The 24,740-nt window shown below is 37.1% G+C and overlaps 1 protein-coding gene across 17 annotated transcripts in view; it reads left to right on the top strand.

Moving 5' to 3' along the window:
* elmo1 (engulfment and cell motility 1 (ced-12 homolog, C. elegans)) overlaps positions 1 to 24,740 on the top strand; it is a 178,399-nt gene that overhangs the window by 125,186 nt on the left and 28,473 nt on the right. For all 17 annotated transcript variants that reach the window (XR_012394518.1, NM_213091.1, XM_009294313.5 and 14 more), the window contains 1 exon segment: positions 19,072 to 19,208. Coding sequence is in view for 16 of the 17 variants with exons in the window: in NM_213091.1 (NP_998256.1) it covers positions 19,072 to 19,208 (137 nt within the window). In the remaining variant the exon portion in view is untranslated.

The following is a 24,740-nucleotide window of genomic DNA, read 5'->3' as shown; positions in this document are numbered from 1 at the left end:
ATATTATTCTAACTTAATGAGAATAGTGAGTACAATGTTTATTGCACAAGACTATTCTTGGTTTAATTTTGGAGACTTGTAGCCACTTGGAGATCGTCCTCCTTGTTTAGTTGTGGCCTTTTTTTTTATGTACGTGAGTGCCATAAAGGTGTCAAAGTTTAACATTGTACCGTAAAATCAATCTGCTGCAACTATTGCTGTGATACTAATCTAGCATAATAACCCCAGGGGTCGCAATCCAATGGAAAAAAAAAATTGAAAGGCTGATGACTTTTTTTTTGCATGTCCCGACCCCCACTTTGAGAACCACTGGTCTACAGAACAAACCATCATTAACTTTCCTAATTACCCTAACCTGCCTAGTTAAACCTAATTAATCTAGTTAAGCCTTTAAATGTCACTTTAAGCTGTAAAGAAGTGTCTTAAAAATATCTAGTCAAATATACTTGTATTATTATAATATTTATAATTTGGGAAATATTTTAAAAAGAAAAACAATTCAGAGGGGGGCTAATAAGTCTGACTTCAACTGTAAAATAACTTGTTAGAATATAACTAAATTCATTTGATTAATGCAATAATGTGCACCTTTTGCAAAGCAGCTTTGAAACAATATTATAAAAAAGCGCTATACAAAAAAACTTGAACTCATCTAAAATGCATCTTTGCTAAATAAAATCTCAGGATCAGCTAATTGCAGAAACACATTTGTAATTATTTACATGAAAAACCTTATTTATTTAAATGATTAGGTTGTCTAGATTACAAATGTGCGCAATAAAGGACTGATTTCCACCCATTTTTTGTTTTAATTTGTTGTATTACGTATTGTACAGTGAGCCTAATGAGATCACTTTAGGCGTCATGGCGTTTGATTCCACTAATACACATTAATCCAAGCTTCAGTGATCCTCAGCTCCCAGTAGATGATTTTGGGGTTATCAGCATCAGGAATAGGCTCGTCTGTGAGTGTCCGTATTATCTCACACCTCTCCAATGATGTTTTTGACGTCCCTGCTGCTCCATCATGAGCTCCCTACTGAGATATGGCACACTTTTAAGACGGGCACATGGCGCCATGCCTGGACAAGCCTGTGTAATGCCTGGGGGATCAACTTTAAGTCTGTGGATGAAGCCAGACTGCACTTTCTGTTTGCTCGAGTTGCTGTTGAAATCCAGTGAAAAGCAATGATACAATTGCAAATAAATGTATGTTGACATGGAATGATTAGGGGCAATTAAAAATAAGAATTTGTCACTGTAGTTTCCTCATTAATGGATTAAATTTACATTTTTTTAATTTTTAATTTTGCATTATATGTTTCCTAAAATTTGCCAAAGGTTTTTACACAGGGGATTTTGGAAATCTCTTAATCCCTCTAAGATTTAAAATACTGCAAACAGCATTTGTTGTCAAATAAAATGCATCTAATATTATGTCTGAACATATGCCATTTTAAAAACCTTCAGGATGTACACTAGAAATGAATGCAGTTCAAAATTTGTATTCTGAAATCGTACAGACACAAGAGTTTTATGTTCCTTTTGCATTGCTCTTGTTGCTGTAAAAATCCAGTTGGAAGCAATGATACAGTTGCAAAAAGTGCTTTGTTTTGTGTGTTGTTAAGGAGTGATTAGAGCAAAGTAAAAATTAAACTATTTATCATCATATTTTTTTCATTAATTGATTAATGTAGATGTTTTTTGTTTTTTTTGAAGGGAGGGGTTGCATTAGAGGTTGACTAAAAGTGTATGTTTAAATATGTAAATGAGGCATTATGTAATTAAATATACAATAATTTGCATCCATTTCTAGCACAGAATCTGAATTTTGAATTAAATATCTAATATTGTTGCTGGATGGGAAGTCATATTTGAGCAAAAGGTTTTTACACAGGAATTTTGGGAATCTCTTTCAATCTCATGATTCAAAAAATTTTGCAGGCATAATTTTTTGTCAAGGAAAATGTATCTAATATTATGTATGATCATGCACTCACTGGCCACTTTTAGGTATTAGGTATTATTATTACTTTTAGGTATTATTATTAGGTACACCTTACTAGTATCGGATTGGACCCCCTTATGCCTTCGTGGCATAGATTCAACAAGATACTAGAAATATTCCTCAGAGATTTTAGTCGATATTGACATGATAGCATCTCGCAGTTGCTGCAGATTTGTCGGATGCACATCCATGATGTGAATCTCTCATTCCACCACATCCCAAAGGTGCTCTATTGGATTGAGACCTGGTGACTGTGGAGGCCATTTGAGTACAGTGAATTCATTGTCATGTTCAAGAAATCAGTCTGAAATTATTTGCGCTTTGACATGGCGCATTATCCTGCTGGAAGTAGCCATCAGAAGATGGGTACACTGGTCATACAGGGATGGACATGGTCAGCAACAATACTCAGGTAGGCTGTAAGCATTGATGGTACAGTACTAATGGGCCCAAAGTGTGCCAAGAAAATGTCCCCCACACCATTACACCACCAGCAGCCTGAACCGTTGATACAAGGCAGGATGGGTCCATGGTTTTATGTTGTTGATGCCAAATTCTGAGCCTGTGTAAACTGTTGCCTCAGTTTCCTGTTCTTAGCTGACAGGAGTGGCGCCCGGTATGGACGTCAACTGTAGCCCATCTGTCTCAAGGTTGGACGTGTTGTGTGTTCAGAGATGCCTTCTGCATACCTGGGTTGTAACAAGTGGTTATTTGAGTTACTGTGGCTTTTCTACCAGCTCAAACCAGTCTGGTCATTCTCCTCCTACCTCTGGCATCAACAAGGCAATTGCACCCACAGAACTGCCGCTCCCTGGATACTTTCTCTTTTTTAGACCATTCTCTGTAAACCTTAGAGATGGTTGTGAGGAAAATCCCAGTAGATCAGCATTTTTTGAAATACTCATACCAGTCCATCTGGCACCAACAACCATGCCACATTCAAAGTGACTTAAATTCACCTTTCTTCCCCATTCTGGTGCTCTGTTTGAACTGCAGCAGATCGTCTTGACCATGTCTACATGCCTAAATGCATTGAGTTTCTGCCATGTGATTGGCTGATTATAAATCTGCGGTAATGAGCAGTTAGACAGGTGTCCCTAATAAAGTGGTCGGAAGGTGCATGCCTCTCTAATAACTATATTATATATACTATAGAAATAAATGCAGTTCAAAATATGTATTGTAATTGAAACCTATAGGCACAAATAAACAGTTTTTGCTTAAAGTGTCTATTTTTTTTTATGGGAAATATTCTCTGAAGAACATCTTCTCTTTCAATCTCACTGAGACTTTGTTTCTCCTTTGTTTAGATGTTATTAAAGGTGGATGTTTGTATTGACAGGCTGTTCTGTTGGAGTACCTTAGTTTCAGCTGCGCTCTGTAACAAGACCGCTCGTAGCACAATGCACAAATGCTGACAGAAATACACACACTGAGGGCAATTACACGCAGAGAACGATGGACACCAGAGAGACAAGATGAGTTAAATGGAAATTTACACTGACTTTGAAGTGATCCCTGAGGCTGATCCAGATTATAAGGTCCCATTAACTGCTCAAATAGGTTCAAATAGAACAACTTGCATGCAGTATTTTATTTCAACTTCTAGTTGAAGTTAAAAGCTGCTGTTTAAAACAGTGTTTGAACATTTTGACACAGGATTACTTCAACAAGACTTTAGTCAGACAGTGTAGATAGATTTTAATTTAAAGCTAAAATTAATTTTAATTTGTATTATAACAGCTCAATTCTGTATTATATTCATTAGTTTGAGAGGACAATTAGTTTTTTCTTCATGTAGTGATTGTCATTATGTGAAAAGAAAAAAGTCTAAATATCAGCATTTTTCCCCCACACAAAATAAACCATGATCACTCTATGTAGTGGTGAATGAATAATGACAGAAATTCGATTTTTGGATGACCTATCCTTTTTACTTTACTTTTTTTTTTTTGCACAGAATCTGTGTTAAATTCATCAATAACTGCCAGGCATCTTTTGTTTTTGCCACATTCTCCCTGTCAAAGTAAAGCATAACGTCGTGCCATCTTATACATGTCATGTTGATGGTTGGTTTCAGAAAGCTGTATGAAATGTCAGACTGCTGGGAGGTCTTTTTTTGGGCTAAAATGAATAAAAGAAAAGCGAGACAGCTGTGCTACTGGTGTGGTCAAGTTTTCTCATGCAAAATATATGAGTGAACAGACGCAGCTGCTGTCAGCATCTCACCCACATTCAGACACACAAACACTGAGGTGCAGGTCCAGCAGAACATCTGCTGTGCTTATATTACAAAGACAGACAGATCCTGCGGTGTGTGTGGTGAAATGGGTGCTTGTCTATGAAGGAAATCAGTAGTCGGTTCATTGCTGTTCTTGACAGTTTGTAGACGGACTGGTATGTTTTATAGTTTGTCGCTGTGTGTATTATACAGTGTGGATTGAAGTGTGTTTATGATGGGTTCTAAATTGAGGTTTGGGTATGAGACAAGTGAACAGTTTGGCAGCTGTCTTGTTTGCTATGCATCATCAGTTGTTTACATCATGTTGGAAAACCTGCCAGGAGTAACATATCTCCTTTATTTTCCTTCAGTTTGCCTGCTTATTTACTTACTTAGATTATTGAACATTTACTTAAATTTACATAATGTCTTCTATTATCTATCCTTTACATAATGACTTCTATCCTTATTGTCGAAAACTACAATTTTAAAAATAATTTTCAACCAGCCAAAGTGGTTAGTAATAGTGTCTGTCTAACAGATAGTGTCTGTCACCCAGAGCTGAAATGCACCAGCATTTGGTGGGTCAAGCCCTGACTGAGAGTAATTAAAATGCTGCAACTGCTTAAAAAGCAGATATCAGTGCACATTCACTACTTGTGAGTTTGCTGGACAGTCTTTCACTGACAGGGAAGTACATCTGAACCCAGCTAGGAAAAAATGAAAGCTGTAAACTCTCACTAACTCTCTGTGACCCTTTTGACTTGCTGGCATGTTTGTGAGGTAACGTTCTATCCCCTCTCTCGGCTATTACAACAATAACGTTACTTATGAAACCAGACACGAGCGTGTCTGCAGAGGGAGTTTTCTCCACCGCATCGCCATCTATAATAAATTAGGTTGATCACTGCTACCGTTTAATGTGAGTGTCCATGTCACTGTTTGCTGTACAGTGCCCGTGCCACGCTAACCGTTAGAGCCAATTGCAACCTTTTCTGTTGAGCGCGTGACCAATCATATACGTTTACGAACTTGTTTAAAAAGCCAGAAGGATAATATTTACATTTATTTGTTTGCCATAAATGTTTGTATTGTTCTGTGCATACTTTAGTTTTATTTGATGCATTCAAATTTGATACATGATTTTCTTTCAGCAGGTAAAATTAAAGGTACAGTACACATATCTGACTGCTTGTATTAAAGGACAAAGTTGTATCACAAATAATATATAAATATATATATTTGATATTTTGTTTAGCAACATGATTATTCTTGTATTTAAAAAAATATATATATATTTATATATATATATATATATATATATATATATATATATATATATACACATATATATTTATATTAATATATATATATATATGTATATATATAAATATATATATATATATATATATGTTTGTATATATATATATATATGTTTGTATATATATTTGTATATATATTTGTTTATATATATATATATATATATATATATATATATTTGTATCTATCTATCTATATATATATATATTTGTATCTATATATATATATATTTTGTATTAATATATATATATATATATATATATATATATATATATATATATATATATATATATATATATATATATATATATATATAAATATATTAATACAAAAAAAAAAAAATATATATATATATATATATATATATATATATATATATATATATATATATATATATATATATTAATGCAAAAATATATATTAATACCAAAATTATTGTGTTGCTGAATAAAATATCAAATTATTTATGGAAAGCATTATCAATGCACCATGATGCATCAAGATATAGAATTGAACCTAATCGATGGCATGATAATCGTAACTGAACCGAATCATGAAACCAGTCTAGGTTTACACCTCTAATTGGATGTGAAGTATTTAGGATAACTTTTTTTACAAAAAAATTAAATATTTAAATACCATATTTCATGTGCGTTCTGTTATTTTGTCAACAACTGAATGTAAAATAAATCAATCAATCCATCAATCAATCATCAGATCAAAATTTGTAGAAGACTTTAGGATCGAATTTTAAACAATTATGAGAAATATTTCGATTTTTGATCATGTTATCATGTGTGTAAAGCATTTTTGTCCATTAAAACCCTCATGGTCTTCCTCTGAGTCCACACTTTTTTATGCAATTCAGCTTTGACTGGTTTTTATCTGATAGAAATCTGCTCAATTCGGCTCTACGGAATTGCACATTGAGAGTATATTTTATACTGGCAACAAATGCGAGATTCATTCTGATAGCTGAAAAGATGAATAGGACACGTTGTGTTGGGATGTCCAGACCTGTTCCTTGAGATCTACTTTGAGTTCAGCTCCAACCATGATTAAACACACTTGACCAGCTTGACTGCAGACAGGTGAGTTTGATGATCAAAATCTTTTTCAAAGAAAGTCTGTTCACTCTGTGACCATATTTGCAACGCCTCCGGGCAATTCATCTAAGACCAAAGTCTTATCTAAATGAATGGGCGAATCCTGAAATCTCAAAAAATGAATTACGTATTTTAAATCTGAACTGGATGGACACAGTGCTAGCTTTTCATTACAAGAAATTTTTTAGTTTTGAAGCTTGCTGTATCTTACATTTAATACAAAATTATTGTTTTTCTGTTGTTTTAGAAGAGCACTGAGCTTAATCTTTGAAAATTTAATAGTTTTCTAATTATAAAGGTTTTTTCATTTTTGTTTTTAATCTGTACTTTCGCATTACAAGAAGCTCTTTAGTTCTGTAGCTGATTGTGACAAAATGCTTCTGCCTGTTCAAAATAGAAAAGGCTTAGGTGATTTGTTGCTTATTCCTGTTATACCTGTACCAAACCAGGACCCCAAAACTAAAGTGCGTACTGAACTGTGACTCCAGTGTACTGTTACACCGCTAATATCTATAGTCATTAGTTTGATCAGATCTGAACTCTGCATATGGATGGATCTCCAGATGCAGGATTGTTAAAACCAAAAGATCTCATGTCAAAAGTGGAGACCCAGGTACACAATTACAGAAATAGGTTTTCCACTAGTCAAGGGTTTTACTCTGATGTACTGTATATAGTACAATTTTGAATTTAAAACAATAGTTACAAAACTATAATTATGGAACACATATTTTTTTTGAAAACGGGAAAAGGAATATTTGAACCTAACGGTTTACAATATCCGGATTTTATTATATTTTTTATCTCAATATATGTTTTTCTAGGCTTTACTGGTGATAATGGACAGGAATGTTTGACCATTATTGTCTTTTTAGCGTAAGTATAGGACAGAAACTAGCCAGACAGTAATGTGTGAATTGTGGAGCGAGCTAAATCTAAAAAAAAAAAAAAAAAAAAAAAAAGACATCTGTATTTTATTACTGTGTACTTTTTTTTTTTTTTTTTGCTTTTATTCATGCCATAATAAAATATATTTGTAGAGCAACTCATGTTCTCCTTTTATTAATATTTTTATAAACTTTAATAGGTAAAACTGTCTGAGATATAAGTGATGCATTAAAGTTTTATAAAAAAAAATTAAAATCTTGAATGGTTATAAAAATCCTTATAATCATTTAAAATAATTTATAAAAACAATAAAAACAATTCGTTTAGAAGTATTGAATGATATTAATGATATGAAGTAATTCGGGAAATTTCCTACTTCTCTGTTTATCCGTCTGACTTTACGGTCAGTTTCTTTTAAGCGCCCCCTTTCATTTTAAAGAATACACAACAGCAAACGCAGTGAATATAATAACCTTGTCCATTTCGCGAGGTGCACGCACAGTCAGCGGAGGTGTGTGATGAAGCACCAGGCGAAAGTATAAAGCCAGCTTTACCCTTCAGTCTTGTTGACTTTATGGAGACATTCATGTTGTAACTATTGTAAGTCTACATGACCAAGTTCCTAGTACCGTTTGGAACTGGGAACTTCTTATTTGCGCATCTTTTTCTTTACCTTTTTTGGGATCTAGAGATGCTTTAGTGTTTCAGAAGATCATTGGTAGTGCTGCCAACTATAAAACAGTCAAAATGTGGAGTCATGTTGGGTAAAGAGTTAAAAGCAGGCTTTCAAGTTTTTTTTTCTCGGTCTTTTTCCCTTGGTAGATGTCACCGAGTGTATTTTGTCTGATGGCACTGATTATTTAATTCTCCATGAAGAGTGTTCCCTCTGCATTGAACAGTCAGGATGGCATCCATCACTGTATATTCGTCAGACAAGCGCAGCTTTTGCCTTGAAGATGACCTCTCGCTGCTGTCATCTTGCCTTGACGTCTCATTGTTCTCTGAGTGATGTTTGAATGTCATCCTTGGGGCTTTTAGCATTCTACTCACTGTTTAGTTTGCTTGTTATTTTCCTCCCCCAAGATGCGTCTTTGTGTCTTCCATAATTATCTGTGGCAGAAACATCAAGAAGTGACATGATCATGTTCGATTTAGAGAGAGACAGGGGTGGCCAGAGAATCTGTCAGTACTATGACCACTACTTTAGATGTACCAGGACATTGACATATGGCTAAAATTCTTGGAACGATTTTAAGTATGTGGGAATATCACATGTCTTCATTGAAGACCACTCAGACCAGTCTCTACGGAGCATGCACTCTGAAGTATAAGGTTTTCTAGCTCAAGATGCACCAGTCTCAAAGATGAACTGCCGTTCAATTATCAAAACACTCATGCAAGTTGTATGAAGTCCTGCTTGTGTCTTGCACAGCAGTGATTTATAGAGTTCACCTTAGATGATTCACTACTGCACTTTGTGCCTCATCGTGTGACTTAAGGGATGAACAGATGGCCATACCATTACATCATTTCGTCATAAACAATACATGCTGAAGTTGTATTTTGCCTTCCATGTGTCTGCAGGCCCAGTAATGATTCCTATAAATAGATTCAATTATATAAAATGCATAAAAATAACTATTCTAAAGCAAATTGGAAAACCAGTTGACTAAAAGTTAGTGACGTCAAATGTTGAAAGGCTCCTATTATGCCTATTTAAAAGATAATATGAGCCTCAGTTCTCCACAGAATGTGTCTGTGAAGTTTAAGCTAAAAATAATTCAAAGATTGTTTATTATACTCTGCAAATGCTTTTTTTGGGAGGGGGTGCAAGATCATGTGCCTCTTTTAATGCAAATAAGTTTCTTCTGCCCCTCCCTATTTCTAGAAGAAGGCGGAGTCTTTACAGCTTCTGCCTCATACACTCCAACAACATCAAGCAGTTTTGTTTTAATGTCATTTGATGAGTTTAACTATTGATATGTGGTATTTTGAGTGTCCAGACACAGCGGGAGCACACAGAAAGCTGGTTGTTAGATGACGTTCTATAGTAAGCAAGTTTAAAAACGTCCATTTCCCGCTAATATTTGAGCGCTACTGAGCACGTTCTGATTTGCCATTGTGTTCACGTGCTCAGCAGAATTGACTGTGATTGGCCGTGAAGGTCATCAGTTCACTGAACTTACCATGCTCAATAGCGCTCAAATGTTAGCGGGAAATGGACGCTTTTAAAACATCAGTATCGTTTGGTACTGAATTACAGTATCGTTCAATCCTATTCTGTAGAAGAATGCTGTTTCTATGTTGGGAAAGAAATTGCATGTGTATCAGATTATAGTATTCGATCTGTGAAGCAATACACTGTTAACACAATTTAACCAGGTCTTGTCCCATTGAACATGTTTAGGTTAAGGAACATAGCGTTTTACAACTTTCCTAGAGTTAAAGAGTTTTACCATTATTGAATCCATTCAGTTCATCTTTGTGTCTGGTAGGAGAACATATAGCTTAGCATAGATCATTAAATCAGATTAGACCATTAGCATCTCAATTACCTAGCTAGGGAATATTGTTTGCTGCCTGCCCATATACAGCAGCAAAGATCGCCTGAATTGTTTAAAAAATGGTAAAACTCACTTGTTTAACCATTGGTGAGAGATTATTTCCAAAAGTCTGACTGTTCCTTTTTATGTCAGGGATATTATAGTTAGTATAGTTGTAGTATTGATTTTTATAAAGTATATAAATAGTATAACGGTGGCTCAGAGGTTAACACTAGCTATGTTTCCATCCAAAAATGCGAATAAACTTTATGCGCAACACTGGATTATCGCATAAAAGTTGTGCGAATGAAGCAGCGTTTCCATCCAACGAGTCAAAACGAACAAAATCGTCACTTCCTGATTAACTGGCGCCAAATATCAACAGTATAAACTGCATTTGCTGCTGTAGGAGAAGCTGCATCAATCTTCCTCAGAAGACAATCCTGACAAGCAGTGAGCGCGCATTGGTGTTTGAAGGTGTCAGACGCGAAGCACAGGCGCTCTTGATTCTGGAGGTCATTAATAATATAATAACATTAATACGGAAATGGTAAGGCATTTTATAATGACCAAAACAACATTTCAGATGTTTTATAATGTGCTCAGCCTGACGTTTTGTCCATTCACACACATTTTAAGCATCACATGATCTCTTTTAACAAAATCACATGAACTTTTTTAATGCGCATGCTGAAGTTTGTGCGGTAAAAGTGTTTCCATCGCAGTTTATGCGCATTTTTTCTTATCGAATAAAAAGTTTATCCTACCCAGTTAGGCGCATAAGTTTTTTTATGCGCATTTTCAAAATTTATGCGCATCATGGCGTTTCCATAAACTGTTTTTTTATGCGCATATTCAAAATGCGCATAAAATAGGTGGATGGAAACGTAGCTATTGTCACCTCACAGCAAGAAGGACGGTGGTTCGAGTCCAGGCTGGTACAGTTGGCATTTCTGTGTGGATTTTGCATGTTCTGCCTGTGTTCGTGTGGGTTTCCTCCAGGTGCTCCGGTTTCCCGCACAGTCCAAAAACATGCGGTAAATTAAATAAACTAAATTGGCCGTATGTATGTGTGTGAATGAGTGTATATGGGTGTTTCCTAGTGATGGGTTGCAGCCGGAAGGGCACAAATTGGCGGTTAAGTAGTTAGTATAGTTTGATTACTGCTCTTGTATATTAGTTATGTATAGGTTTAAAAATAGTTCTTATGGCTAGTGTTGCGTTATTATTTATGTAGCACCATGGTCCTCTGAGACACATTTCATTCCACTGTATGTCCACACGTCAAGAAAGCTCAACTTAAACTTAAATATTGTGATGTGTACATTACCAGAGGAAAATTCAGGACTACAGTTGAGTTGTTGGGAAGGAATACTTACTGATATAAATTATAACCCCTGATTTAGCTTGGACTTTGCAGTTCTTATTCATACATTTGTTACCCCGCCGGTCCTACACCACCTAACCCGATCCAGGCTGGGATTGAACCGGCGACCTTCCACATGGGAATCGGTTGCTCTAGCAAGGAAGTTAAAGACCATGGCCTCTAGTGTCTGTAGCTAGTCTGTAACTCGACATTACACTTACCCCCCTAAACCTCACTTCCATTCATTTCACGGCACCAATGTAACCCCGCCGGTTCTACACCACCCAACCCACTCCAAGCTGGGATCGAACCAGTGACTCTCTACATGGGAGTAGATTGGTCTAACAAGGAGGCTAAAGACCATGGGCTCTAGCATCTCTCACTAGAGCACCTATAGACTTCACTAGCTGGCCACTTGCTGGCTGCACTTTGACAGCAATATTGCATACTCAAGGAAGTTGAAAGTGTAAAGTGCATAAAAGCAACCATATAAAGCGTACTGTACATCTTCACACAAAGCCATTAGCGATATCATAACTTATTCAGCACTGAACGCTGATATAATGCTGATTCATGACAGGCACGTGGAGGCAGTACAGGAGTTCAGATGTGATGGCTGATGGATTAAGGTCATGCACTGTCTGATCTCATCTGTTGCATAAAAATTGGAGCGCTTTTCTGACAGCTCCTCTGCTTACCCAATGAAGCAGTTGACATGTTGAATTGTAAGTTGTTTACAGTGCAGCTTTGCTCTGTGCTGTGCTTGTTAGCCGGAGGGCACAAAGACCATGTTAATAATCGCACCATGCACATCATCTGTCTGCCTCCTCAGTTATGTGAAGTAATATGATGTAATGATTTTATAATGTGTGATTGGGCTTGTGGATGTGGATATAATGGACACAAGTAGGTCTATAATAGCTGAACAAACATTCCAATGCATCTTTAAAAATGCTGTGGGTAAATATAGGGTTGGGAATTGTTTGGTGTTATTTCGATACTGGTGCTAAATTGATAATTTTAAAATGGTACTGGTATCTGAACCAGATGTATGACTCCTTTTAATTGACCAAAAAAAAAAATAAAAAAAAAAAAATAAAAAAAAAAAAAAAATATATATATATATATATATATATATATATATATACACACACACATATATATATACATATATATATATATATATATATACATATATATATATATATATATATAYAYATATATATATATATATATATATATATATATATATATATATATATAAATAATATTACATTTTATATTTTATAATATTTAAATTTTATATTAAATATATTAATAATATATATTTTAATGACTTTAATTGAACAATATAACTAAAGTTTAAAGTATACATCAATTCATATTTCATATATTTGAATTGAATTGCATTAATATATTTGTTTGTTTGTTAGCATGAAATTAAGATTTGCATTATGCAATTAACATTACATAAGCTTACTACTAAACTGTGGAAAGGCTGTCATCAATCTGAATAATATGATTAAGGTGTTTACATAAGTTACTTTTTGAATGTTTTTTTTAATGATTCGGTTTTACATGTTATAGCACATAGATTGATTAACAGCGTTGCGTCACCACACAATCCACGTTTCCTCTGAAGTTTCATGTAATTTTCGGTGTTTTATTTAGCATTTTTAGACTTTAACTGCAGTTCTTTAGTTTAACTTTCATTCAGGAACATTTTATTCATGTCCCCATTACAAACTGAAAGGACTTCTGGAAGAGTGTTGTTTTAATGGAATTTTATACTGCACACTGAATGGAAAGAAATGAATCTCTACATTTTGTGTGTGATGTGTGTGTGTGTGTGTGTGTGTGTGTGTGTGTGTGTGTCTGTGGTCCTTTAAGGTAATCAAAAATAGCTGTTTACATGGTAGACTCTTAATCGAAGTATTGTCTTAATCATATTAAAATCAGAGTGTTGGTGTCCATGTAAACGTACTCAGTGCAAGTGCCAGATGATGTCGCAGGTGCTGTCAAAGACGGTGCATTCCTCTACCTTTAAGTTGATTCTATCTGCACTCAAATGTTTTGTTAAGTTTGATTTGTTTCCCCTCTTACACACAACTTTTGTTAAGCATCTGCTTTACGTTGCTGTGCCAGAATCCTTGCTTGTAAATATAACCACACTTTAGAATGTTTAGTTTAAGCAAATTTGATAAATGCGATCGTGCGTGTTGATGAATCTGCAGGGAGTTGCTCACCGGATTCGCTGTACTGCATGCGTTGCCTACGTTCATGCGTTCCCTAAGCAACAAGAAAATACTCATGACATCATTGACGGTGTCTGTATCCTTCAAAGTTGTTTTGAAATAAATGTTTAGAGATGGTGTGACAAAATGCGTACCCATGTGTGCCTTTGATCTACCCCTTGATGCTTCTTACATCCTTGTCGCAGCACCAATGGCACCAAAATTAGGCACCGAAATTCATATGTTGATTCGATCCAGTGCACACCGGTTACATAGGTACCAGTCGGTACCCAACCCTAGTCAATACTGTATTCATGGAAGCACATGGATGCTGAAATTTAAACGTCGTTTTGCTCACAGGAACTTTTTGAGTCATTGTAAATAAAATTATTTGAGTTTTTGGGCAAGTTTTGTTTAAAAATGTACTTGCAGAGGCTAATGTGTCCCTTGGCTGCACTCTTTCTTTTAAACCCAATGCTATATGGTAAATATTGACAAACCCAATCATTGGTTTCATTCAATTAAGCTTTGGGTTATTTTTCTTTATTAAAGTGAAATTACAATTGTTTTTAACCTGCATTTGGTTTGTCCATATTTGAACCAATATTGTGTGAAACCAACCAGCTTTTTTGTGTCCCTTGACATCTTGACGAATATGGAGGGATTGTGTTAATCCCACCACTTTGAAGATAAAAGGTCAGGAAGATCCTTGAGTATCCTTTAATTTCATGCAAAATGGGAGAATATCCGGGTTTAATGAGATCCCAGCATTCACCATGACTGCCAGCAAGACTTATAGAGTTGCGTCAGACTGTTAATAATGTCCAAACCTGTGAGCTCAGAGCTTAGGTGAGAGCCAAAGTGACTCTGACATTTCATTCCTCAGCAGGCGGGAGCTGATAGTGCTTCCCTCCCCATGAGCACAACCTTGAACTCCTCTGACTTGTGAAGGAGAGGGAAACTATTACAATGAATCAGTTGGAGGCATCCCAATGGAAAAGACCCTGTGGTTTGGGCGGTCTGGTGGATTGAGTCTCAGATTGACCGGTCAGATGACGTCACTCTCAATGAAAGCTCCATTGCCCCTTCAGGCGTCATTCATTATGCTGTGAAGTTTCAATTTCGACCAAGCCAATGCAATTACTGGCCCTCTGTAGGGGCTTTGGCGGTACTCCGAAGGTTCAATTCGCCTAAATGAGAAGCTCAAACAGGGGCTCTCATTCAAAGCACCATTCTACTCGAGTAGTGTTTGTATTTAAGTGCAATAGCAAACACACATAGGTGTGTGCCGCCTCGGGTTGAAAGCCTCGGTTTCATTTTCACCTTGACTGCCGCTGTTTATGAACACCGTAATGACACCTTCAGTTTTTATAGCGCTCACCCAGACTTTAATTTCCCACGCAGCCATTCTGATGTGATTTGAGCTTTTTTATAAAGCACTAATCTCGCACGATAGATCATTGCAGAGCTCTCGTTCCTTAATCCTGCTTTAGTAATATCCCGAGGGGAAATCTTTGAGGATCATTTATGAAGTGGTGAGATAGTGAAAGTCTCTTATAAGGGTAATCAGCCAGCATCTCATCAATCTAGATGGCATCTCTGTGTTGCTGTTATGTAATGTGCAATGCGCTGGGAAGATTTATAAGAGGCGAGTTGGAGACTAAGCAAGACCCTTCATGCCAATTTCAGACCACCTTAAGGTTTAGAACAAAACTAGACCTTTATGACTTCTTGGTCCAAAATAACTTTAATAAACTGAAAGTGAGAAATACTGAATTGATTGGCTGTAAAATGAGACACAATCCATTTACAATTTATTTTTAATTTAGCAGATGCTTATATTCAAATTCGCTTAGACATGAGGGATACAATAAAGCGATTCATTGTAATGGAAAATGAAGATGGGAAGTTTTAGAATTGCTCAGAAAAGTTCTAAAGTATAAGACTCCATGGGACAACAGAAATAGATGAAGAGTTTCTTTATAAAAACTTTTAAAAGTAGGTTAACAGCTGCAAGTCAAATGTTCACAGAGGAGTTTTTAGTCTAGTAAACTTTTTTTAAGAGGGACATGGGATTCTGCTTTATTGTTAGGAAGATCCAAACAGGATACTGTAAAGGCCCAGACACACAAACACACACACACACACATGCAACAAAATTACATTCAGGACAAATGGTGACCAACTGTTGCTTAAAGGCTGGATTAAACTACTGCTTCCAGTTATTGGCGTAACCCACGGCGCATGCCTTGGGTATAGCTGTGCATTTATATTACGTTTCTGCTTGCTGTTTGTGTTGGTCTGCAATAACACTTCCGACATGTACAAGTAGCTTAAACTCACTCATTCAGAGGCAGGAACCGGTAACATAAGGTACACACAAAACAAAAGTTTCCATTTGGAGCTCCTTCACTGGACTCGACACTTGCTCCATCGCGCTTGCAGCTCTCAGCACCGCCAACTCTCATCATAGCTACCAAGCCGACCAATCACAGAGCTTGCTGTACATGTTGCGATGTGTAATTACATTTTTTGAGAGGTGCGCATCAGCGTTGCTGTCAGCCACAGTGAGGGCTATGCGACTGTGTGAAGGCTGCGCCTGACCATACGCGTGCTCTTGACACAGAAGTAAAAAAATTCAACCCTAGTCTTGCTCATTACCAAAGATTTGTTCCAAAGATTAATAGCAAACCGGACTGACTTTTAGTCAGCCCTTTTAAAGTTTTAAAGGCCATGTAGCGCCCTCTTCTTGTTATATTGGAAGAACTCACTTTAAATTGTATTTTAACCCCAAAATGCAGCATATAACATGATAACAATTAATATAAATAATAAACACAACATTTTTATAAAAAAAGGCTTGTTTCAAAATAAAGCTTTTTGTTTTCCTTTTTTTAAAACTCAAACGTTAAAAATCAACAGTTGATTTAGTAAAGCTCAACATTGTCCACATAAAATAAATAGATGAATGAATAAACCCTGTTGCAGGCCTGTGTCGTTGCTTGTGTTCATAGTAGCATAAAACACAACTGCCCCTTTACCAAAAGGGCAAATAAACAACAGTTCGCTCTTACTGGAGTCAGGAAATACGGATACTCCAGAATCGGGATTATAGTCTGTTGAGGAAAACGAAAGCATCGGCCGTGTGATGTCGTATCCAGTGCTGCCAGAGGAGCCACTGAGATGTCCTGGTTTTTCAGTGCGCAATGTGGGATGTAGGGGTTCATTGGCAATATGAAATTACGGTTCTTTGACATGAACTTGTGGATCTCCACCTTAGCAGTTAACGCTTTATTTAGTAAACACAGTGCAACAAATAGTCTGGTGATACTCAAGGAGGAAATTGTTATCCTCACAGGATCGTAGACGTTATAAGCTCTCTTCAGTTCTCTATTCGACAACTAGCCGAGCGAATAATCTCTCTCACACCAACGTTTACTCTAACGACATCCACCCCACAATGGTTTTCCGCTCTCTTTATTTACCTACTGGGATATTTATTTCCGGTCACCTTACAACCACTTCCGTCACAGCACAACAGGTAAAACAACAAGTTAAACTAAATATAAACACATGAATACAGAAACAAAACATTCATCATACGATAAACAAGTAATGAAAGAAATGAAAATATTATAACAAATAAATTAATTGACAGCTGGGCTTCAGTCCATGTAAAATCCAAAATTTACAATGCTTATTTCACTAGAACACATCGTTACTATTTAGATTAACAATTATTCTGTAGCAGTTTGTTTTGATAAACTTCAATCAAAAAAGACTGATTATTTTCTTCAGCATTTGGAGTGCTGGTCCTTCTCTGTTGACGTGAATTTGACTGCTTCTGTCGTAATAATCTTTTTTTAAGTATATCGTTTTATGAATATTATGGCAAATTACAGTAAAAAAAATAATTATATTTTAAAATGTGTTGATAGTACCAACTTAAGTGCATACAATGAAATAAAAAAACACATACCAACAAATAAAAAGGTAAATATTGTGGCTTTACAAAAACTACAACTGTACAATCTGTATCACACAATACACTCTACTTTGAACTTAGGAAAGAAAAATAATTAATTTGCTGAAACAAGGACTTGGTTTATATTTGATAATAAAACATCTTCTTTAATAAATTTCCTAAATGGGTCCCAAATTTTCTTAAACTGGTTAGATGAACCTTTAGAGAGCCTATTTTTTCCAACTTTAGGAAGAAGAGGACATCACAAATCCACTGTGTTGGGGTTGGGGGATCCTTCCACCTAAGCAATATTAGCTGTTTGGCCAGAAGCACAATAAAAGTACATCAACATACTGAAATAAAAATTTCAGCAACCTCTGACCTTTCTGACCAATGGTCTTTGCCACTGATTAAATATGAACACAATTTCTTCCAAAAGGGCCCAGAGCCAGAAACCTTCACATGGATTCCCAGAATTGTAAAGCCACTGGACGGTAGTCCAACTTGTGCCTTAATTATAGATAGGACACTTTACAAAATCTACCTTTACAAATTAATGACTTTAAAGACAAAATCAAGACAGCACGTAAGAGGTCCCAAGAACATAAAATCAAGACCATAACTCTAGTGCAGGGATGCCCAAACTTGGTCCTGGAGGGTCGGTGTTCTGTAGATTTTAGCTCCAACTTTCCTCAACACACCTGCACAGATGTTTCTAGAAAGCCTAATAAGAGCTTAATTAGCTGGCCCAGGTGTGTCTGATTAAGGTTGGAACTAAACTTTACAGGACCCTTAAACTTTACTGGCCCTCTAGGAATAAGATTGGGCACCCGTGCTCTAGAGTCACAAGTTCAATTAAACCCAAACTACTCAATTGAACTTTTTGTGGGGAATTCAAAAGTTTTTTTTGAGAATATCAAAGGGGGTTTTGAATTTCTGAATTAAAACCAGTGGCTCGCTGGCAGGGGAATGCGTTGAAAGACAACATAGCTCTCAAATGCCATTTTTAGCCAACTGTTCACCATTATTCAAATGTGTAGGTGTCCTGAGAGCCAAGCGCGTGCTTCTATTGCTTGAGAATAATCGTCTACTCTGCCAAGAGGCTCTTTCAGAGAGATGCGTCGTGAGGTGGCACCACTCATTCCCAGCCATATCTGATGTGTCAGAGCATGAGAAGCCCACGTGAGGGCTGAAGCTGGCTAAGAAAGCAGACACGTGTGCCTCTTTAAAAGTTCATGCTCAAAGACCCAGTTGGAGAGTCAGAGGTTCTTCAGACTGATCAACCTAAATATAAGGCATAGTTTTGCCACGAGAAACAGATATTTCTTCTTTACCTGATATATCAGCTTTCATCAGGTGGATTAGGGTGCAATATTTGGCTACTGAAACACTGACTTTGTCCTCTTTTCTTTCCCCCACAGCCAGCGAGAACTGCCATGACTTTCATCCCATGTTTTTCACCCACGACCGCTCGTTTGAGGAGTTTTTTTGCATCTGTATCCAGCTGCTCAACAAAACCTGGAAAGAGATGAGAGCCACTTCTGAAGACTTCAATAAGGTAAGAACATGTTCGATTGAGGCTCGACCTCAGTATTAACTGTTCTCAATACCTTTGCTCAGTGGCTTTCTTTTTAATGGATTTTTCTGTCTTATTAGTGGTCAACAAGTATAAGGTTTTGATGCAGAAATGGTGGAGTCAAAAAATCTAGGGACGCACAGTGTTATTTAGAATTGCCCAATAAAGACTTAAAATGTCACCACTGGCAATGGCCTGATATGGAAAATCATACATGCATGGCTTTTTCAACTGAAGAAATAAACTCAAATAGGTCATTTAAAGCATAATTCCAAGGTAGCAATCCAAAACAATGATTCTAAAGTGCCATACATGAGAAAAATCACTAAGAGTGAGCACTGAGCAGACTGCTGACCTGATCTTATTGCCATCTCTTCTGGCAGATTAGTAAGGTACTCCAGGCTCATCATCAACACATTATCTTATTGCTAAAGTATATTGGGATAATTTTCCATATCTGGCTCTGTCTGATTCCTTAAATTTCAAGCCATTCAAGACAGATAATCGAAAGCTGCCACACAGGCTCATTGGGAATACCTGCTCCAGTCTATATTTTTTTTTGTACTTAAGCATACATTAGACTGTAGTTTTTAGGTGAAATGAATGTTACCCCATCAACCTTTGTTTCGTTTCACACTAGTGATACTTATGGAGACATATTATAAATGAAGAAAGGAATGCAGTTCTTTGCACAACAATGTCTATGATTTGATGTCCATATGGAAAACTTTTCTGGTGTGGCCAGTTTGTTTGGTAACTCACTTTGTATGGTGTTGTACTTTTAATGCAAAAGAGATAAAAACAATGTAAAAGCAAGGTAAAACTCCATGGCCGCAGTGCACTTTTCTCCTACATTTGCTTTTGAAAACAGCAAATCAATCAAAAACATCATCAGCATTTTTGATGATGATGATGATGATGATGAAAAGCCTTTATTTGTCACATACACTTTTACATGCAGTGAAATTGGACCCCATGACCAAACACAAACATCACACATTTCAGGGGAAGTCAGGTTAGACGAGAGGTAGCTTTTAGAAAGAGGAAATAAGATACATTAGGGAAGAGGGAGGCAAAAAAAAGCCCCTCTCAGACTGCCATTGAAGTAGGGCAGTGTGAGGTCAGGGGGAAAAGGCCCCACCACAAGCACATAAACACATAGACATAGACATAATATTACAACATGAGATGGAAACAGGCGATGTGGATATAGTCCGATAAAGGCGGCAGCCATCTGGTCCTGCAACCAGGGGGCGCTGGTCACAGACCCGCCTACCTACTATGGTGGCTACAAAGGTGACACGAAGGCATGGGATGAGGGATAGGGCAGTGATTGTCTATCTGTAGCTGTGTATGTGTATGTGTAAGCCTGTAGAGTCTCACAGGTGTCCTTGCAACTGGAAGCAGAAATTCAGAGCGTCTCATCAAGTTGGAAGTTGTTTGTCTTCAGCTGAGGATGTCTAGAAGGAGAGTCACAGGGAAGCTGAAAGAGAAGAAAAGGTTTTCAATTTGAATTCATATCTGATAATTTTACATATATCTAATGTCAGTCAGTGGTCTCCAGGTCGGACTGAATCACGTTGCAAAGCTGCTAGTTTCTCCCTGATGTGTTTCAATTTGCGGCCTAATGCCACAGTCTGAGTACCAACAACCCTGCTTATGTTTCGATCCAGCCGGCCATCTTGGTGGGGTTTTGAGCCACACTGACTGCTTTTACCAATTGTCGATACCCCAGGGCCCCGCCTAAGCCCATCAGCAGAAACCCTGTTATCGAAGTTCCGAATAGATATATATATTTTCAATATCGTCCAGTGACAAAGAGGCCAGGCACACGACCCACCACTTCTCTCACCCATCCATCATATATCTAGCTGCAAACATCCCCACAGGACAGTTGGGTTCCCCCAAACCCAGATATCTTATTGAGAAGATGGTGTCAATTGCGTTCAGAAACCAGTTGATCAAATCCATAATTCCTTTTGTGTTTGGAGAGCATGGCAAGGAGATCCTCAGAAATAGAATAAGACGAGAAAAGAGGAGCCAGCCAGGAGAGATATGGGAGGGAGAGGAAAAAAGTGTGACTGCCTTCACCGAGAGCCAAAGAAGAATTGGCTTGGCTAGGTGATCTGTCTGACAAGCCCCGCCTTCTCGTGGACGTGTACAAAAAGGATATGTATTTGAAACGCATGATGAAACGTACCCTAAGTAATGTATTACAGATTCACAAAAACGTAAACAGTGCCCTCTAGTGGATTTTTCATCTGAAACGTGCAACAAAACTTACCTGGAGAAATGTATTTTACATGGAAAAATATAGGCACATATTTCCAATTAGTCTAAGCTGGAATTTTCAGATAATATTGTGCACCCCTAAAACCTGTTCCATTATATGTGCATTGGCAAGTGTGTCGATAGATACTGAAGCAGTTAATTGGATGCTTCGCTTCAAAATGCTGAACTTGCTGAATTAATTTTAACATTTGCTATAGAATTAAAGTGGTTTCAAACTCTTGGCAGTAGCAAACTTTTCTCCTGGTAAAAGAGGCAGATGAGCTTTGCTAGGCTGTTGTTTGTGTAATTATGATAATCACACAGCAAATCTTGTCGCCATGTTGTAGCATAGGATAAAAGACCGTCTTGCAAAAAGCTGTATATATATATATATATATATATATATATATATATATATATATATATATATATATATATGAGCTCAATTAAGATTCATAGAGATGAAAACTCCTTTTTTAAGTATCTCCCCGAAGCGCGTCTTTCTGGACACTGTGATTAAATTCATCATCCTTTGTTTTCTTACATGAGCAGCACATCTGAGAAAACTTGCTCGCTTTTGCCCCTCGTCTGTGTTGCTCGTCGTCTCATTATAAATAGAAATGCTGAATATAGAGATAAAACTGCTTTTAATCTGGTGATCAGAACTCACCCAATTCTTTCTTTCTGACAGTTTTCTGGTATTGGGCACAGATGAAAATAGTCTCCATCATAAATGTTACAGGAGGGATGAAACATTGCTGTTGATAGATTGGTCTTTTTAGGTCCTTTTGATGGCGGATAAAAGGTTGAGATGGTGAAATGCACTAATCAAAACTTTAGTCCTGTCAAGCAGTTGTTTCACGTAGAAATAATTGTGGATTAGTATGAGTATATATGAGTTTGTCTTTGGGAAAATGTAAAGCATTGGATGTCCTACTGTAAATAGTCTATTTAGCCACCATTTCTGGCATGCCTTGGATATGAAGACTGCTAATAGTATCACTGGAATGTCTGTTTGTGATTTCTACTACTGTCGTCCAATCCTTTTTCTCTTTAGAAAATAAAAGTATAACACAAAAGTGTTGACATCCATGTGTTTACAAGTCAGCTGTGGACACAGTCATGACTCAAGTGAAGGAGATTAGACCCACCTCTCACACCAACCTTAGGTGTAGAGGCTTAAAATTGTCTCGATTTCATTGTTTAAATGTGACCTTTTAGCAGATTTAACTTTGGCATTGTTTTAAAAATGTGAGTATTAAAATATATTAAGTGTATTCGAAACAGTTGTTAATAAAATGTTGGATTTGTATCCATACATAATCAATAAATAACTCTTTAAGCCTTTAACACCATAAAACAGTGTTTCTCAACCATGTTCCTGGAGGACCACCTGCACTGCATGTTTTGGGTGTTTCCTTTGTCTGTCACACCCATTACAGGTCTTTCAGTCTCTGCTAATGAGCTGATGATCTGAATCAGGTGTGTTTGGTTAAGAAGACATGGGCTGTGTCCGAAACCGCATACTTCCATGCTATATACAGTAGTATGCTAAAATCAGTATGTGAGCCGAGTAGTATGTCCGAATTTATAGAATTCGAAAAACAGTATGCGAGAAGTACCCGGATGACTTACTACTTCCCTCGAGATTCTGAAGTGCGCATCCCATGCATGCTGCGCTATCCCATGATGCCCTGTGAGCGTATTCATAAATGGGAGTAAAGCGACGCAAATTACGCAGGTACGTCAAGTGACTATGTCAAAATGGCAGATGTAGTACGTCCGAATTCCATTCATACTTTTCACATTTATACTGTATAGAACGTACTTTTCTAACGGCCGAGTAGTATGTTTAAATTCAAATGCAGTACCTACTGCGTAGTAGCCGGTTTCGGACGCAGCCATGGGCTCTACGAAATTGCCTACTTCTCAGTAGATACTGGATTTGAATTTAAATGTACTATTTGACAGCTAGAAAAGTATGTTCTATACAGTATTTATATGAGTAGTAGGAATGGAACTCAGATGTACTACATCCGCCATTTTGTCATGATCATTTGACCTACAGTACCTGTGTCAGTTGCGTTGTTTTACTCCCATTTATGAATTCTCTTGCCGTGCATTATAGGATAACGTAGCATCTATCGGATGCGCTCTTCTCGCCGGAAGTAGTAGGTACATCCAGGTACACCTTGCATACTGTTTTTCAAATCTAATGAATTCTGACATACTACTTGAATCGCATACTGATTTATGTATACTATATAGTATGGAAGTATGCAATTTTGGATGTAGCCATGAAAAATGTGCAGAGCTGGTGGTCCTCCAGGAACGTATGTTGAGAAACACTGCTATAGAACACTCACTGCTAATAAAGTATAAACTTTGCAATGCATTGTAGCTCCAGTTTCTATAATAACGTTTGCAGCATGTTTTCTCAGAGGAGGCACATAAAGCCTCCCCATGAAAAGTGTATGAATAAATAATCAGCAGTAAAATATGAAAGAAAATACATTTCTGTAAGGTTCAAAGGAAGGTAGCATCTTTCTTTTTTGCCTCCCTTGAGCTTATTGCTCTCTCGCTGAGCTCTTAAAGCATGGTTTGAAGCCAGTTTTATATATTTACACTAAAATAAGACCTTTGTAGAATAAAAAAAATACTCAAACACATACTTAATCGTTTATTTATTTCTTCCATAGCTGTATACACACCGCTGATCTGAAAGTGTGATCTTACACATGAGCTGTAGTCTGCTGAAATTCTCCATTTTGTGCTCGTGTCTTGTTGTTGTGTCCAGTCAGACATACTTTAAAACGATTACGAGGCTTCACTGTCGCTACCGAGCACTGATGGACCTCCACCATTTTCAGAGGACTGCACCACACAGCTCTCTTCTCACACGCACACACATCTAATTTTTATACGCACTTTATTTTCTCCTCCCCCACTGTCTCTCTCTTTCTCTCCCTTCATGATAGGCCTGTCGCATCCTGTAAATATTGTCCGTCCATCTGTGTATATGTGTGTGTGTGGAGATGGGAAGTGGGAGGCAAGTCTACTCTTGCTGATGCTTTAGGGGCAAACAGAAAAAAAATCTGACGGGCAATGGTTTGCTTGTTTCCATGGCAACCACATTATAATTACTCCCGCTCCTGCTTCGCCCTGCTCCAGCTATTGTGTGCGTGTGTGTTTTGGTTCATAAACAGCTGTCTTCTCCACCCAATCAGCTCTGACGGAGGCAGC

The sequence above is a fragment of the Danio rerio genome, chromosome 19 (assembly GCF_049306965.1).
Source record: "Danio rerio strain Tuebingen ecotype United States chromosome 19, GRCz12tu, whole genome shotgun sequence".
Classification (NCBI taxonomy): Eukaryota; Metazoa; Chordata; class Actinopteri; order Cypriniformes; family Danionidae; genus Danio; species Danio rerio.
The sequence above is the reverse complement of the archived record's forward strand: the minus strand, read 5'-3'. Positions and strand labels throughout refer to the sequence as shown.